Here is a 13,200-nt window from a genome sequence, read left to right as displayed (position 1 = left end):
AGATGTTCAAGAGCACTTGTGAGAAATCATTGAGACTTCTTGCATGCTAGGTAAACAAAGTACTTGGTGCACAAAAGACGGCCACAGCACCTCACACAGCAGCACGCCACAGAAATCAGGGCAACACACAGAAGCATGCACTATGCTTTGTTGCAGCTCCGGTATTTAGTTTCCACCTCCTTTATGCAGTTTGTTAATAACCTCAACAAAAGAAGGGAATGTCAGCGGTAGGTAATAGAGAGTAGATCTCCAACTACAGGACCGGCCTAGTGGAAATCTGGCCCTCTGTCACCAGACTGTGTTTCAGGAAGAAGTTCAAGTGAGGACAAGACAAGCATTGAAACCCCAGGAGCCTTGGCCAGCAGTAACCACACTTTTATTGGAGTGTCAAGTCCGGCCTAGAATGTGTGCTGTTGTTCTTGCTGTTGGCGACCATGGCGACAGCGTTGTGTGCTTGTATGTGTGTGTGTGCGCCTTCATGGCTGTGTGTGGGAGAGGCTGAGTGGGAACTTTTAACATGATTTCTTTTCTGTGCAACAAAAGCATCCGACCATTGTGCTAAACAGTATCATCTGGGTTCTTTTAAAAAGATTACATCCACTGTAGGCATCTACTCCTACACTCTGGTAGCACAAGGTAAAAAACATATCCATTCATAAAAGCTGGGAAAGAAAACTGGCTTTCACTTTATCCTCATGGCTATGCTTGTTAAAATAAGGGGCGATATTCTGATCACATCCGTACCCGATTTAGAGCTGTTTTTAAGATTATTTTATAGCCAAGGAAAAATAGCTAAACTCTTAGCTAATGTAATTTTGCTCTTCCGGCAAATGAATTCAGCGTTACTGTGTTGGAGAAGTAACAGTAAAGGAAGTAATGGAAACAGAGCGTTGGACAGAGATGCTTGCAACACCAAATCTCGTAGAAGTGAAAGTAGAGCTGACAGAGGTGAGAATATGCCTCTTTACATTTTAATGGTGACCATTACTTCCCCCTTAAAGCACCATAAATACAGTTTGGGCAGCACGACAAGCCATAAACATAACACCGACATATTATCACCTTATAAAGTTGTTGTGGTGAACCTCTTAGCAAAAACTACCAGATTATCCAGCAAATGCAGACATATCAAACAAATGAGCTTTTGTTTGATATGAGAAATCTCAACATTTACGCCCTTTCAGCTCTGTTTGGGTATACAGCCACACCCAACGAGATATGTGGATTACTTTATGTGTCTGCTCATTGCTCCTGAGAAACCAGTTGGTCTATCAGTTTTTTGTGGAAAAGAGTGGCCCGCTGCTGCTGCTGCTGCTGTAAACATGGTTCACACAGCCTGAAAGACCACACCAGGGACAGTTAATAGCTGAGAGCAACTGCAGCACAGCAATAGTTGGCTGTGATGGTACTAAAATTGCAAACACTACTGCCAAGTCAAGTTGGTGATAATTTAATGTCCTCAAAATGCCTAAATAATTGTGATCCAATTGCTTGAGTGATACCTAATCAATCAGGAAAAGCTTGGTGATGATTATTCAAAACTTACACTCATTGTCTTATAACCTAAATGAACACACTGGCTAAACAACACCATGAACATCTGACTGAACTGAGGATATCCGCAATGCTGAAATTCTGTTTTGAAAAGAACAAAACTGCTTCCAAGCATAAGCCCATAAAACGGTTAACTGTTACACAGAGAAAAGGCCAACAACATCACAAACACAGGTTACTATACAAAAAATATGTACATTCATAGTCGTACAAACTCCTAAGTTCCATAAAATACATTTTCACTGCTCTTTACAGGTTTTCCTGAGCCGAAACGCCTCACGGAGAGCTTTTACCGTCACTTTTAAGGATACATTTTTAGACTCTAAGAACTGTAGACAGCTGAATTCACCACTTGGACCAGCTCTTACTATTCATACCTTGAATGCTGCCTCTCGACTCTGCTTTACACAGCTTCCAATCCACCCACACCAACCAGTGCTGGGCTACCCAGAAGACAGAAAAGACCTGAAAGAACTGGATCCTTGTGGTCTCTGCGTGTTCATTAATTTGTGTGTTTCTGCAAACGTTTTGTTTTTTTCATTTTTTCTAGACATTAATGTTATTTTATTTTAATGCATTTCAATGCATCTGTTTTTACATCAATTCAAAATAAAAGGGGATAAAAATTTAAATACGTATGATGAGGTCACAAAAAGTTTCAGGCAGTAACACTGTTGATTTGTATTTGTGAGATCTACATTTTGATTTGACTTAACAAATCTTATTACACTGAAAATCCATTTTGCATCTACAAGCCGCGGTATCCCACTGCTTTATTTTATCAATACGATTCACGGGCTGAAAATCTAAACCTATTTAGACTGTCCTTACTTTATTCTGTGCTCAGTGTGACGAGTGCTCGGCAGGACTGGTTTAGTTAAATGCTGCACTGAAGCCAAGAAGACAGAAAGCCCCGTACACGGATGTGCTTGTGCATTTTAGCATACTGTACTTTACTTTATTTTACGTGCAGCATTTAACTTCATTTAAAACACGTGTAACTCGATTGTAGAGGATAAGCTGTCTACCTGTCTTTTTATTTAAGGATTATTCTGTATGCCGTGCCAGCGCTGTGGCTAACACATTTTGACTAAATTGGTTTTACGTAATGTAGCTTCATTTTCTTCTAAATAAATAGCGCGTATCATTTTCCCAACATCCTTTGAGAGCCCCTTTATAGTGGGCTGTTAACAGCTGGTTACACAGTGTCGGGGAAACATTTCACCAGTCTCTTCCTAAAGCACCAGACATATGTAGATACATGCTACAAATATACATATCTATTATTTTGACATCATTAGTTATAGTTTTAGATCTAGTTCGTTCTTTATTTATTTATTAATAGATTTTGTCTACACGTGACAACTAAAATCTGCATGACAACATGATGTCTTCAATCCTCATAAAGCTAAAACCAGTGTATTAGTTAAAAAGTTCTACTATGCTATTATGTGCTAGTTACACGCATATATACATATATAAATATGATAAATCTCATCTTGCTCACGAGCGCATAAAACAGCACTCACGCTCGATGAGTATCAGGGCTGCACTTGAGACGTAGTTAACAAGAACTCGTACGCACTCAAGATTAAGAGAGTTTTTCTAAAGCAGCCTGACATTCATTACATTTTATTACACAATAGAAGAAGAGCAACACGAATACTCCAGAAATCTGAACTTGCTCCTTGAAGTTTGCCAGAATAAGTGGTTTAAATGATATCCAGCACAATTAAATGATCATAGTCTTCACTTAATTACTACAATATAATTAAATATTCACCGGCACACATGAGAGTGCATATAATTAAAACGCTTGCGCGCAACAAAAGACAATATCTCTGCCACACTGTTATGTCTGCTGGGCAGACACGTGAGAGCCGAAGCCATTCCCCAGCACCTTCACCTGTAACGTCCTTTTTCACAACCCAAAGAAACAGCTGTCCGCTTCACAGTCAGGAACCCATAATGCACCGGGAGCCCCTGTGCATGCCTGGTGTTGGGGTTTAATTGGATATTAGTATCCAGCAGTGTCTGAATTAATCAAATCATTTCCATCCATTAATTTAGTGGAGGAACATACAATTAAAGCCTTATTAGCGTGCTCTCAGGAGTATGCCTTTTCATCCCTCTGCAGAACATTGAGAGTTGGCCAGAGTCCAGCGTGAAGCCTTCTCCTTGCTCGAATCCGGTGCCTCTTCACGACGTGCTCTCGTTTAATCTATAGAAACCGGCTGCGAGTTTAAAACAAATGAAAGTGTCTGTCAGCGCTGGGCAACTTTCCTGTTGCTGGGCTGAAAGCTACAAGTTTCAGGAAGGGCTTATTTAAATTGAAAAAAGCATTGTTGGCTTCGAGTTGTCGGATTATGAAATTATAAGGTTAGCACTGACAAGTTTTAGAGAAATTCTATGTGGTGAAAAATTGCTGTGAAAACCAACACAAAAATGCCCTAAATAGGGTGAAAAGAGATTTGGAGATTTAGGCTGTGAGCAAACATAATCCAGAGCCCTAATGTAGGTCATTTTATGATCATTACCATATTTATATATCTTCAAAACTGCAGCGCACTATTTTTTTTCCTCAAAAAAATCAAATAAATACAGAAATGATACATTTATAACACATATATTAAATGAACATCTCTGCATTCAAGCTTCTAATAACATGCAATATTCCATTCTACTTTATCCTAGCATTAGGTTTAAATTAAACATCACACAAATACAAATATTCCAGGACTCCTTTTTCCCCCTTCCTCCTCTGTTCTGAATCTAAGTTAAAACATTTTGCACAAAGTAATCCAGACTGCTCAGATGAGCAGCCATTTTTAATTAAAACCATTTACAGAGGAAACCAAAGTGAGAAAAAAAAGAGCCAAGGGATTTAACACTCTGTCATCCAAGGCTTCAGCGGATCAAAGAGTTTTAGTTGTGCTTTTTAATGGTTACGTAACATTTTTGCCTATGAAATATTGGGCCCGGGTGCCATGCAGTCAGTCCAAAGCTGGACGGTACCACAGATTTTCCCGCAGTGCTCTTTCAAATTTCAGGCAGGATACACTAAGCCTGTGTTTATGCCTAAGTATAGCTGTCAATCAATGCAGCACCAGTAGTACAACAGGAAACTGAAAGAAGGCAGTAACCTCTGAAGAAAAAACGCAGTCTTGCCTTCTGCCTAATGCATATATATATATATATATATATATATATACACATGTGTATGTATACAGTATGCGTGCGTGTGTGCATGTATTGTATGTACACATGTATATTTGCATCTGTCTGCTTCCCTGTCTGCCTGACTGCCTGCCATGTGGCCCACCTCGTACTGTCATCCTGTCTGACATTAGGGCTAAGCTGGATCTCATTAGGACCAAGGTGGCAGTGATCCCGTCAACATCGCTTTGGCTCCTGCCATATGGGTCGCCTCCAAGGTAACCGGGCTGTATCAGTCTCCTCAGAGCTGCAAGCCTTGTTATAGCACATGCACAAACAAGCAGACGCAGTATCTACTTTCTAGACAGCGCGTCAAACGGGAGAAAGCATGTAATTTTGATATGATAATCAGGCCAAATGTTTTAGATGAAAGAGAAATAAACACTGTCACAGATACACACAGGGGCAGGCACAGAGCACAGAGTGCTTGCTATCTATGTTTAACACATAAAAGGACAAAAATTACACCAAGACAAAAACATTTTTTGTGAACAAGGTTAAAAGGAATTCATCGGGTTATCTTGTGTCACTGAATGATGGTTATTATAAGTACATAAACTTTTAATACAGGGGTGTCAAACCCATTGTAGATCACAGACCACATGCAGCCTAATTTGATTTAAGTGTTATATTTCTTTCAGCGTGCATGGACTAACTATTCATGTTTAATGAACCCTCCGTTTACACAACAGAAGATGAGCAGAATTTTAAGGAATCTTAAGAAATTTAAGTGCAATTTCAACCTTTTTTTCTGTTTTTCCACATCAGTCGGATTACATTCATTAGAAACAAAACACCAGCGTCGGCACGGCTCTTTGCCTTAACCACCTTCCCCTGAAGGCGTATGGCTGGCTAAGGGTAACGTCTTTGTCAGTAAGCAGGCTGTAAAAACGATGATGTTTCAGATCTTTGTCTCAGATTAATTAACAGTCCAGACAATCACTCCCATAACATGAGCCTATCTTAACGAGCTGCAGACAGAATACTTCCTGGTGCAAAGCGCACTGAAAAATGCTGCTCTCCTTCCCCACGATTTTCACTTCCGGCGGACCCTTTCACGAGCCTGTTCTGGCCCGCTCACCTTGTGTTTGACACCTCTCTTTTTAAGGTAAATTCTAAACAGAACAATCAACCCCTTAGAAGCAGTAGCAATTTTATAGATTACATTTATATTCTGCAGTAAATCATACTTCTAGTGATGACCTAATTGAATATCCAGTGATCAAGCACTTTATTATGCCAGCTTTTTCTAAAATAATTTCCCTCCCATCTGAACGATAGTAACTGAGCTGAAGAAAATGATAGAAAACGGCCGAGAAATCAAAAAGATCTGCAGAGGGGTTTTTTTTTAAATTAATTCAATCAAGAAAACTTTTGATCTAATACATGTCCATTACGGGGTTCTGTGCAACATCTCGGCCCGAGCTCAGCTTGGACTTGGCATGATCAGTCAAACATAGCAAAGCAATGTACATCAAAATCCCAGCGGAGGCTCGGATACAGTGCTGCACTTATTTTACAGCAAGCGTCTGACTTTTATCAAAAGCGATCCAAGTAAGCAGGAAGTCATTTATGGTTTTGTTTAGTGCGTCTTTGCTCGAGCTCATAAAACCTGTGAATTTATGACATCCCCAAGCATAAATAGATTATAGCAAAGTGTATTTTATAAAGCACTAGGAGGCACTCTCTGTTATTTAAAAACATTTATAATACGTGCAAATTCTCCATATACCACAAACCATTCTTTGACTTACTGTAAATAAACAGCAGCATCCGTCACTGTTAGGCGAATATAGCAATGTATTTTCAGCAACACAACCGTGTGTTTTATGGCCTACGGTTGTGACATTCACTATTATTAATCGTGCTGATAATTCACCTCCTTCACATGCAGCCGGGACAGTAGAATACACTGGAACCACAACAACTGTGTCAAAGTTCCACTATGTCAGATTGGTGGCTGTTATAGATTTTTTTTCCCCCCTTTGGCCTGTTTGTTTTGTTCCACCCCCTCCACCACCACCCTCACAAAAATCAACTGTTTATTTCATCAGTTTGGCAACCAAAGCCTGTGATCAATCATTCATAATTTATAATGCTGCCAAAGGCCTAGGGCCCATAAAAGCAGATATTTGCATTACACAAGGTCTCAGCTAGAACTTCTGATAACAGACCAATAAATTTTGTTATTGTACGTACACACAGGCCCCTGATAAGAAGCAAACTTTGCCTCTGTTTTACAGTAGAACACAGGCCTGTAAGAAGAGAGACGATAATGTTGTGGTCACATGCTGCTACAACAATGACCTGGACCCTATCCTTTAATTCCTGTTCCCCCAGCCAGCATTCCGCTGCCTTTCCCAAGCCCTGTTGTTGTTGTTATTATTTTGCACTTCTCAAAGCAAACGCCCTAAATCCCCTGTGCAACAGGAGTCCCATTACAAAAAAACTAAACAAAAAACTGGCTCTCCATCTATGGGAGACTCTGGAGCGGCATACTATTATACAGGTACACTGAAGGGAAAAAAAACCCCAAACATGATTTGATATTTACACAAAACAGGCACACACAGAGACTGCCTAAATACACCTTCTTCTTCCTTACCTCGACATGCCGTCCGAGATGCAGTTCTGACCCGGATATCCTTCACCTCTGGCTGCGAGAGACCCCTGGGATATGCCCGGGTGAGATTTCCACGACTCCATTAACGCCGTTACGGGTGAAATTAGATTCAACAAAGGGTTGGTCTGGTCCCTCACATCGTGCCGCGTGAAAGACATTGTTCCTTGCGCTCCAATCTGGTAATGGAATGAGTGTCCACCGGAATTAACTCCAACAATGGCGGATGTGGACATGCTGTTATTCTCTTGGTAATAGCTGCCATCTGTGGCTTCCTGCTTAACCCCTTTAGACAGGACATTGTTGGAGAACACATCAGACTCATAGTTCCCATTCACAGAGGAGACAGGGGGTCCTAAGATACCGGAAAGACTGTATTCATCAATGTTATTCCTCAGGGACAGATAAGTGGTCTCAGACGCAGAGAAGAGGCCAATCGATGGTGACTGCTCACCGTAGGGCTGTTGATTCATACATCCCTCACTTTTGTTTGGCTCACTCTTAATCTGCGTGATAAAGGGCGTGTTGCTCGCGTTACATTTGGAGCTGCCTAAACACATGCTCCTGAAGTCAGTCCCAGGCTCGTTCTTTATGTACTTAACCATCCCCATCTGATCTAAGCCGACATTGAACACCTCCCCGTCTACCATCTCTACTTTAGGGAACTCGAAATTCTTGAAGTCCGTTTCTCTGGTCAGCCCTGCTTCCGGGCTGCTCGTGTCATTCTGCACCAGACCCAGTCCGTCAGCAGGACTGGACACAGGAAACCCACCAGAGGAGGGGTTCTGTGGGCTGCTGGCAGTCATGTTGCCTGCTGTGGCCGGACTGGAGATGGAGGGCATTGCTGTGTTGCAGTTGTTGGTGGTTTTGCTAGAGCAGCTGCCAGCTGTTGGGCTTGAGACAGAGGACCTAATGTTACATGTAGTGCTGCAGGATGGAGGGGATCTCACACTACTCATGCTCTGAGGACTGGACATGGGAGACCTCATGACATTGAGCGGGCTGGTGAGTGGCGGTGAGCCCACGGTGCTGGACTCCACAGGGCTACATGTGACTGAATTCCTGCGCTTGATGTTGGCTAGAGTTGCAGCACACGAAGTCTGGCTGACAGGGCTACTGACAGACGAGCACAGAGGCGCAAAGCACGTAGGAGGACTGGTGGTAGACGACACCATATTGTTGCTGCCTCCGGGGCTGGAAATGGCACTGGAGGTTTGGGGACTGCAGGACAGAGAAGAGGCCAGCATAGATGCTGAGCTAACCGGGGTCCCCGCGGTGCATTCTCTGGGAGTCGCGCTAGGCTGCTGGAAACCAAATGGCTTCAATTTGGGGCTCTTTGTGGGACCACATTGGTTTTCCTCTAAAGGCCGTCCACATGCTGGATACAGCTTTCCTGGGCTGGTATTGGCTCCCTGCTGGTTAAAAGCAAAATCTGCCTCCCTGGCAGCATTCATATACAGGCCCATAGACTCAGCCACAGTCTTGGAAAGCTCTTTGGAGTCCATTTCCTGCTTATGACCAAGGAGTGAGTTGTTGAAGTGTGGGAGAACAAATGGCTGGTTCTGGCTGAGCTGCAGCATTGGCTGCTCCTGCTTTTTTGTATTGTTGTCTTTGCAGTCGGTGGCCGGGCTTCCAGCAGGGCAGTTGACATTAACTATGTCCATCAGGATATCACTGCCAGTCAGACTTGAATCCTCTGTACTGCAGCAGTACTCCATAGTGCCAGGGACCTGAGGCCATCTGTTCTCTGTGTCCTTTCCATCAAAGAAACTTTGGTATCTTTTGGTCTCCATTGCTGGCTCATTGAGTTACCTAGTAAACATGGCAAACAGACAAAAAACAAACAAAAACAGGGTCAGTCGAGCTACAATAGTTGGCAAAGGTTTTTAAGAGTATTACTTTCTGATAAAGAGACTATGTAAGATTACGTTACATATTAAAGGATTATGCAATTTTATTTTCCTTTAAAATCTAATCAGTCTCCTGTTTATAGCTTATAAAAAGTTGCACTTAAGTGAAACCTAACAAGGCAGAAAAAAAAACAATGTGGAGGAACTGAAAGATTTCTGAGTGTGAAGCCCCTGTTTGATTGTTTTATTTACACGGGCAACATTTTTTAAGATTAAAGTGTCTCATATTTTTTTAAACAAGTTAAATCTAATAAAGTCCAAAATAAATCTGTACAGTATTTCCCTCTCACACATGATTCAAACCCCTTATCGGCGCACTACAGGGAATGCAGCGATAACTTAAAGAAACCCAGACCACAAGGGTTAATTTATCTGTATGTGACGTCGCCTGGGCTTTTTTTCTTTTTATTCCCACCTCTACTGCGTCTCTATTGGCCAGCTCGGCCAGAAATCCAGCAGCTTCATCAGGCCCCATTCATGGATTGGCCCGAAAGCTGTCACTCAATAGTTATCGCTCATGCAGCCACAACATTGCTGCGACACAACTTGAACTGTTGTTTTAGGCAGCCGGAGCGGCTTCCCTGTGTGCTAAAAACGATTCAACATCACTGGGAACAATCGGACGATAAAACACAACAAATTGCATTGATTTCTGGCTGGTTTGGAGTTAATGTTCAAGCTATTTATTTTGCATGCAACGGTGCAAGTCCGCGAAGGGCTCGCAGCGAGCGGCCGAGATATCGGCGTTAAAGTGTTGCTGTCTGCAAAAAAAACAGGCTGTCCTGTGCACATGTGCAGAGAATTTGAAAGTAAAACAAGAAAAAAAGGGGGAAAAACCCGAACAGCTGTCAGACTCATAATTCCCCTCCTTGTTGTCCTGCCGCGATCGCTCTGCCTTTGCAGGACATGCACAAGTCTGCATTTTGCGTGTGCGCAGAATACAAAAAGTAGATGAAAAAAGAAGCCAAAAGCCCGTCCGTCTGCTATATTGTTTCCGTTTTTTACTCCTTTTTGCTTTAAAACTCGCATGTATTGCTTTTGAATGATTACGTCCACTACGATCAAAGTATGAATTATTTAAGCCACTTTTTAGACAGAATTTGACAGCCCTATATATCACTCTCCGCAGACAGGTGAGCGCATGCACGTTAAATCCACGAACGCTGCTCTAAATCACGGTGGCGATTTCCTAAAGTGCATAAACTTCTTGGCCACTTTTATTAAAGAGCAGACACGGAGGGGAGAGGCTAACGGTCCCGGTTAAAAGTTATTATTTTTCTCCTCCACAGCACCAAGGCCAGTGTCCGTAAGTATCCAGTTCTCCCGACACCAACTGCGAGGGGGACTTGCTTTCATTATCACCTCGAATTAAAACTGTACAGTTAAAACACAGGGCTCCGTCCGTCCTTACCTTAATTACGACATTCAGAGTTGTCAGGTGGCTGTGTTGCTGGGCAGCGATAATCCAGAGGACAGAAAAAGAAAAACGCAAAAAAAAAGAAGCAAAGTCAATAAATATCAACCAACGTGCTCTCCGCCCCCCACCTCCTCACCCCTCTACTCTTTCCAATACATTGTTGCCAGTTTGACAGATAGACACACCGGAGAAGTCTACTGCGTATTATCACTAGTAATCCTCAACAGCGAGCCGCTGCTCCTGACAGGACGAAACGACAGCGATGGGTCGGACGGCAGCGACGGATAATCACACTCACATTATGGCCGTAAGAAAATTTTTTTTCCCAAGATTGACGATTCTGGAAAAGAAAAGAAAAAAAAAACAGAAGAAGAAGAGTAATTAAAAACAAACGAAGGAGTCGAGTCGGACTTGCAGTCAGAGCGACGTCATTCTGTGCACATGGACCCTCCTACTGCAACGAGTGCAACACAAACTCCGAGGAGGAGGGAGGTGGTGGAGGTGGGGGGGAGTGAGAGAGAGAGAGAGAGAGAGAGTGGTAGAGGGGGAGGGAGGGGCTCGGAGCGCAGGTAGACGGAGCCGTCTGGAAATAGGGCACCGAGCTGTGTGAAAGAAACTCTTGTGATGGCGACAGTAAGGCTTTCGTGATTTCATTTTTTCTTCTTCTTTTTTTGTCTGTTGAAGTCTTGCAAGTTTGTTACGTTATATTTTCTCTCTCTCTTTCTCATTTGTGACTTTTCAATATTAGTCATTTCTGCCAACTGACACTTCGGAGATCCCGTCACGGTCACGCACAGCAATTTTAGATCACAGGAAAGTATTTCAGGTGCTTTCCCCGCACGACCCCCCTCCTCGCGCACGGTGAACGTGGAGCTCATGAGACCCTCGCGAGTGCTGAGAGAAGAGTGAAATCAAGTCGGCGAGAGCGTGACGGCTGCCCCCCACTAGATGGAGATGCTGTTCAGAAACAAATTACAGAGTGGTCAAGCTGTCACTTAATTCCGTCCATGTCAAACTATATTAGTAAAAACAAAAAACGCTTTAATCTCTAATGAATCCAAATGCACACTTTCTGCTTTTGCGTGTTAGACCCGTAGCTTTCTTTCCACATCATCTGTCTTCTTAAAGAAGAATATAATAATAAAAGCCACAAACAATGTTTCCTATCTGAGTGTGGACATTCGGACACCTTTCTTTTAAAATGAAGTGCAAGACATCCACTCATCCCTGATGGTGACACATCCGAGTCCATCTGGTCACTGCGTGTTCACACTGTCTCGCTGGCATGATGATTACAGTGCATGGTTAACTAGGTGCCTTCACTCGAAAGTAAAAAATAATCAAATAAATGTTCTCAGGTTCGTGATTTGTGACTCTGTCATCTGGATTAAGCTGCTGTTTACATTTCACGACCCACATCTCATGGTGTTGACTTTGGTTTTACTCCAGCAACATCCAATAATCAGTTTAATCTGTGGAGTTGTCAGTCACACTTTGTAGGATTTTTTTTTTTTTCATTTGACTGCATAACAGGCAGCGTGTAGGGGTTTCCACTGTGAGGGTGGCACTTTATACAGTAGAATAAAGTTCCAGCGTTTCTCTTCTTTGCTTTTCTGGATACTCCATACCAGCCTGTAGCCATTTCTCAAGCCAGGCAGCAGCAGTTAGATTAGTCAAAGCCAACCAAGCAACACTGCCCGCCTCCCTGATCTGCCTGTTAATCACCCATGAATGGGGACCTGCTTCACAAAAACAGAGGGAAAAAGCGTAGCAGAATTGAGATATAAGCAATGTTTCCCACACCCATTCATGCAGCTCCCACTTGTCCATTGCGCATAATGGGTGCCAGTCAAACACATCATGGGCAAATCTAATTTAGCTTTGCACCACAGATTTTCCTTCCACAGCCACAAAGTCCTAAGAATTTGCAGACTGACAGCAGAACACGGCTGATATGAAATCAGTAATAATTTGCTCCCTCATTGGTAGAAATTGAAGGGAGCCCCCTTGAATTTCTCTGAGCTTCCAAGCACTGTCATTTTAGACAAATCAATGATAATCGCAATAGCCTGAAAACACTGTACATATATGGGAGTTTAAAAATAGCTGTGTTTTGAAGTGATTGGGGGGAGTGTGTGTGTGTGTGTGTGTGTGTGTGTGTGTGTGTGTGTGTGTGTGTGTGTGTGTGTGTGTGTGTGTGTGTGTGGGTTTCTCTCAGATGAGTGATTGCCATGATTAGGAGCAGGCTTCCACTCCAGTTTAGACACATAGCAGACAACTCCAGTAGCTGAAAGGCCCGGCTGCAAAACAGAGAAGTGGATGCTGCCCCTCATGGGGACAGGTGAATTGGAGCATGTTAACTCTGAAACAAAACACTCATCAACTCAACAGAAGACCCTGTCCCCATCGTGTGGTAATTACAGATGTAGTTTTTAATCAGAGAAGAAGTCCATCGCCGACACCCTCCCCCAATCCGCTTATTG

General features: G+C 42.8%; 1 protein-coding gene across 2 annotated transcripts in view; it reads right to left on the bottom strand.

The window, feature by feature from the left end:
* nr3c2 (nuclear receptor subfamily 3, group C, member 2) overlaps positions 1-11,183 on the bottom strand; it is an 86,399-nt gene extending 75,216 nt beyond the window's left edge. The window contains exons 1-3 of one of the 2 annotated variants that reach the window (XM_085276550.1): positions 10,903-11,183; positions 10,712-10,750; positions 7,376-9,202 (exon numbers count right to left, since the gene is read on the bottom strand). In XM_085276550.1, the coding sequence (XP_085132676.1) occupies positions 7,376-9,183 (1,808 nt within the window). In that variant the 5' untranslated portion in view covers positions 9,184-9,202; positions 10,712-10,750; positions 10,903-11,183. Of the gene's footprint in view, positions 1-7,375; positions 9,203-10,711 lie in introns of both variants that reach the window. The other variant, XM_085276549.1, reaches the window with a different exon arrangement.
* Positions 11,184-13,200: the final 2,017 nt, after the last annotated feature.

This window comes from Mchenga conophoros, linkage group LG6, assembly GCF_057382185.1.
Source record: "Mchenga conophoros isolate Kocher_MC1m ecotype Shallow Benthic linkage group LG6, M_conophoros_male_GT1.1, whole genome shotgun sequence".
In the NCBI taxonomy this organism is placed as follows: Eukaryota; Metazoa; Chordata; class Actinopteri; order Cichliformes; family Cichlidae; genus Mchenga; species Mchenga conophoros.
The sequence above is the reverse complement of the archived record's forward strand: the minus strand, read 5'-3'. Positions and strand labels throughout refer to the sequence as shown.